This window comes from Rutidosis leptorrhynchoides, chromosome 7 (assembly GCF_046630445.1).
Source record: "Rutidosis leptorrhynchoides isolate AG116_Rl617_1_P2 chromosome 7, CSIRO_AGI_Rlap_v1, whole genome shotgun sequence".
Lineage (NCBI taxonomy): Eukaryota > Viridiplantae > Streptophyta > Magnoliopsida > Asterales > Asteraceae > Rutidosis > Rutidosis leptorrhynchoides.
In genome coordinates, this window is record NC_092339.1 from 300698389 (window position 1) to 300703434 (window position 5046).

Consider the following 5046-nt stretch of genomic DNA (forward strand, 5'->3'; position numbering starts at 1 on the left):
ATAGATTAGCTAATCTTGATTCTGCTTAGCCTTGAACAGGTACTGACATTGACATAGGCAAGGGCTCATCGGTAGCGACAAGTGGAGGCCTATATTCCTCCACCTCTTTAGGTGGGAGTGCAACAACATCATCCTTTGGCATGTGAATAACAACATTGTCAGGTAATGGAGTCTTGGGCCCAAGTTTGCCCGATGGGTCCCAGTCGAGCATGATCTTAACCTTGATACCAAGAACACCCTGTACATAGATTTTAAAAAATGAGATTAGTAACTGCCACCTCATGTAAAGATCAAACAAAATCAGAGAACATGCGAGTATACCTGTCTAAGAAGAACATGTCTCACAGCCGAGTCGATGTACTCCTTGACAGGCTGTCCGGAGGAAACCATGTATCCATCCTTGAACTTCATTGATTTAGCACGCTGAGCTCTAAGCTTTCCGCTAACAATCACCTGAAAGGATGAACACCGCTAAGCACAATAGCAGCCTGCTTTATTAAACAACTTAGGATAAAGCATGAGTAGACATACCTCACACCCTTTAGCTCCATTCTCCATAACAAACCTCAAAACACCATAGCAAGCTCTGATCAAAGTAAACAGATTATCAGTTCATATCATTCATGTAAATCTTCATCAAACTTACTATGGACTAACTTATTATTATTACAAAATTTATTAATTAAAACACTAAAAAAAGATCTATTTACAACCATAAACAGATAAAAAAAAATCCTAGATTCAATGATTTATATGAAAGAAATACATACAAATTAGGCAAACAATTAGTTCAACCATGATGTACCTCTTACTATAAAGAATATGAGTTCATCACTAACTAAAGATATTCAAGATAAACAACATACCTTCAATTAACTATAGCATGTCACAGTAATGATCAGAGCAATCAAACTAAAACTACAACATAACTAAACGAATACGAATAATCATTTAAACACCTGCGAACAGCAAGACCTCCAAGAAGCTTGTATCGCAAAGACTCGGCCTGGGCAATAGCACAAAGCCCTCTGTTGTTAACCCTCTCAGCATAAAGCTCCACACTGTTTTCAGGGAACTTAAACCTCTTCTGAACAAGAGATGTCAACTCCCTTATCCTCCTTCCCTTCTCACCTAATGAATCAATTTAAATACAAAAAATAACATTTAAATTACCATGTCTAATTACAATACTGAGTTAACATTCAATATTTAAATATTCAAATGCTTATATATATGCAAATAATCACTCTATTAAACAAAATCTTAACAACACTGTATAATTCATAAATATCTAAAATTCATGATTCAATTGATACAATAAATCCACATAAATCAGGTTAATATACATCATCACATACAAATGCATACACAAGCTACATCATGTAACCATAACCTAACTTCCTTTCAACAAAATCACTATCACTGTAACTATTATTAGATTTAGATCTAAAATCAAGCGAATTAAATTAAAATTATACCTAAAACATTTTGAGTGCGTGTAGCTCGGATGATGATCTCCGTACGCATAGGCGTAACCCTAACTTCAACGCCGGAATAACCGTCTTCCGCCAGTTCTCTGGTAAGAACTTCGTTCAATTCGGCGAAGAACACGCCGTCAGCTACAAACTGATACACAAAAAAACAAGTTATATTAAGATCTATGAAAAAATTGAAGTTGTAATATGATTAATTGAAATAAACCTTTCGTTTCTTGCTCAATTGAGTCGCCATGATTGCAGATAGTGAAATAGAGATCAACAGTGACCGCAACTACTGCTGCTGTTGTTAGAGAAATGTATACAGAATAGAGAACGAAAATTATATAGATATAGTCATGGCTATATAATTAGGGTTTGTAAAATGGATAGGTTTGGGCCCCGAATAAAAGTGGGCTAATGAAGGCTTATTAAGTTTCCAGAGTGGGCTTTTTTATGAGCTCTAAAACCACCACCTATCGTTCGCCAAACACCTCTATTACACATTAATCAAATCAGATTTTGATAACTTTTTTTTTGCCAAAAATATTATTATGTATAATAGAATCGAGCTTCTGGTGAAGCAACATTGAACAGATCATAACGATCTCTTGTGGGAGTACTTGGTCACAGACGACCAAAACTAAATGACACTTAGTATGTTTGTTCTAAACAATACGAACGACTACCATAAATACATAGCAAGCACTATAGGAAAATTACAATTGACATGTCAAACAAACAAAAACCACCAAACCTAAGCATGCAACATACATATAAATTCGACCTTGTATCTAACCCCGCATCTTCACTCTTCACAAACCGCCAATCCAAACAAATCACTAGGCAACCTAAGAACACCTAACCCGAGGCCTATTTACCAATGTCAACAAATTCAACAACGCCGGAAACAACATCAAGCCCACAAAAGACCCGAACACGAGAAAAATGGAATGAAAGATCTGAACAAGCCACAACAAAACAGTATCATAAACGCAATATCCGAGGGCTGAATATTAAAGGAGTTTGGAATGAAAATCCGTTAGATATTAAAGATGAGGTTTTGCACCATTTCTCAAAACTTTTTAAGAAACCGAATAATGATGGTTTTAAGTTGTCGAGATCTGCCCAACAGGTTGTACCAAACAGAATCTCAGGTGAGCAGGCTGCTGACCTTCTAGAAGCTAAGTTCTCGGAAAAGGAAATACACGATGCAATTCTTGAGTGCGATAACTCGAAAGCTCCGGGACCGGACGGTTTCAACCTCAAATTTTTCAAGAAATTTTGGCACCTAATTAAGGATGATCTTGTTTGTACCCTTAATTGGTTTTGGGCTCATTGTGAAATCTCTCGGGGGTGCAATGCGTCTTTTGTTACACTCGTTCCAAAAAATGCGGTCCCTTAAGTCTTAACGATTTTAGGCCTATTAGTTTGATAGGTTGCTATTATAAGATTCTTCCAAAAATCTTATCAATTCGATTTAAAAATGTTATTCCGGATTTAATTGGCAACGAGCAAAGCGCGTTCATAAAGGGTCGTTACATCTTAGATGGTGCACTTATAGTTAATGAATCAATTGATTACCTTTGTTTACACAAAATGAAAAGTTCCATTTTTAAAGTTGATTTCGAGAAGGCATTCGATAACTTAAATTGGGATTTTTTACTAGAAATGATGGAAAGAATGGATTTTGGTATTAGATGGAGAAAGTGGATCCTAGCTTGCTTGAAATCGGCTTCGATTTCTATTCTAGTGAACGGGTCCCCAACGGATGAATATTGTCTGGAATGCGGGGTCCGACAAGGCGACCCACTATCTCCGTTTCTTTTCATAATAGCGGTCGAAGGACTTAATAATTTGAAAAAATCCGCAATTAATAGTGGGCTATATAAAGGAGTGGAGATTGGTAGAAATAATATTTCTTTGTCGCATCTTTAATACGCGGATGATACAATTTTCTTGGGTGAATGGAGTAGACATAACATTGATAACTTAATGAAACTACTTCAATGCTTTGAGAAGGCTTCGGGTTTAAAAGTTAACTATCATAAAAGTCAACTTTATGGTCTAGGGGTTGTTAATGATGAGGTGGAATTCATGGCGAATAGGTTCGGGTGTAAAGTTGGTGAAATGCCTTTTATGTATCTAGGGTTACCTATGGGACGTAACATGAAGAAGGCGGATAGTTGGAAACCGGTGATTGAAAAATTCAATTCAAGACTTTCAGAATGAAAAGCAAGATCGATATCATTTGGTGGACGATTGACCCTCGTGAAATCAGTTCTTCACAGTTTACCGCTATATTATTTTTCCCTCTTTCGTGCCCCGATGAGTGTTGTAAGTCATCTTGAGAGTATTAGACGTGTCTTTTTTGGGGCGGGTCGGGTGAGTGTCACAAAATGTCTTGGGTCAAATGGACCGATGTTTTATCTCCTTATGGGTCAGGCCGGCTAAATATCGGGTCTTTAAAAAGTAAAAACCTTTCATTAATTTCAAAGTGGTGGTGGCGTTTCAAATCGGAGCCCAACTCCGTATGGGCTAGTATTATTTCCTCTATCTACGGGTCTAGCGGGCTAGTGTCATATTCGGATGTAACTAGACCAAAAGGCAAAAGTGGTGTTTGGACTAACATTGTACGTACAGGTTGGGACATAGAAAAAATTGTCCCGAATTTCAGGCATTCCTTTTTTCGTTCAGTTGGTGACGGGACATCAATCTATTTCTGGCATGATTCTTGGTTAACATATATTCCCTTGAAGACAAAGTTTCCCAGGTTGTATCACCTTGACAGCAACAACATGGCAACAGTTTCATAACGTGTTATTTGGTCCGAATAGCATCCTCATCAGCACCAATTTTCGTGGAGTTGGGTTCGCCCACCAAGTCGCAGAGCTTTTACCGTGCTTGACGAGTTGATAAACCGAGTAATTGCGTATGAGAAGACAAACAATATTAGCAATTCATGGAGGTGGCGGCTTTCTAATGATGGTATTTTCTATACTAAAGTGTTGTCAAAAATCATTGATGAATATATTTTGAGTAATAATAACTTGTCGAGATTTGAAACTATGCGCAATAATTTGGTCCCATTAAAAGTGGAAGTGTTTATTTAGAGAGTTACGAGAAGGCGGTTACCGGTTCAGGTTGAGCTAGACAAAAGAGGGATTTATCTTAATTCGGTACGTTGTCCGCTTTGTGATGATGATCGCCTTTATCTTTTGTAAACATGCAATGGATGTTTGGGAATGGGTTTATAAATGGTGGGGTTTCGGGGGCATCACAAATCTAAGCATTGAAGAAGCTTTTCATGGTAATTGCTCAGGTCAACTCTCAAGTCTCGGTATAAAGTTATGGTAATCGGTGGAGTGAACATGTGCTTTTCTAATTTGGTGGAATCGTAACCAAAAGGTGTTCTCTAACAAGTCATGGGCGGGTCTAAACGCCCTTCTCGAGATTTAACTAAAGACCTACGAGTGGATCTCGAAGCGGTACAAAAAGAAAAGAATAGATTGGATCGATTGGCTTACAAATCCGTCTTCGTGTGGTTCTTGAACGTGGTTGATTAGTTTCT

At 37.6% G+C, this 5046-nt stretch overlaps 2 protein-coding genes across 2 annotated transcripts; one reads left to right on the forward strand and one right to left on the reverse strand.

Annotated features, from left to right (window-relative positions):
- LOC139857634 (small ribosomal subunit protein uS3z-like) lies at window positions 1-1800 on the reverse strand. Its single transcript, XM_071846449.1, has 6 exons — window positions 1702-1800; window positions 1479-1626; window positions 960-1131; window positions 532-586; window positions 322-453; window positions 1-238 (listed from the first exon to the last, which is right to left on the reverse strand). Exons 1-6 carry the CDS (start codon window positions 1729-1731, stop codon window positions 26-28), a joined length of 750 nt encoding a protein of 249 aa, XP_071702550.1. The 5' UTR covers window positions 1732-1800; the 3' UTR covers window positions 1-25.
- A 1274-nt stretch (window positions 1801-3074) lies between these two features.
- On the forward strand, window positions 3075-3707 carry LOC139860109 (secreted RxLR effector protein 78-like). The gene is made up of 2 exons (XM_071848883.1): window positions 3075-3381; window positions 3547-3707. Exons 1-2 carry the CDS (start codon window positions 3075-3077, stop codon window positions 3705-3707), a joined length of 468 nt encoding a protein of 155 aa, XP_071704984.1.
- Window positions 3708-5046: the final 1339 nt, after the last annotated feature.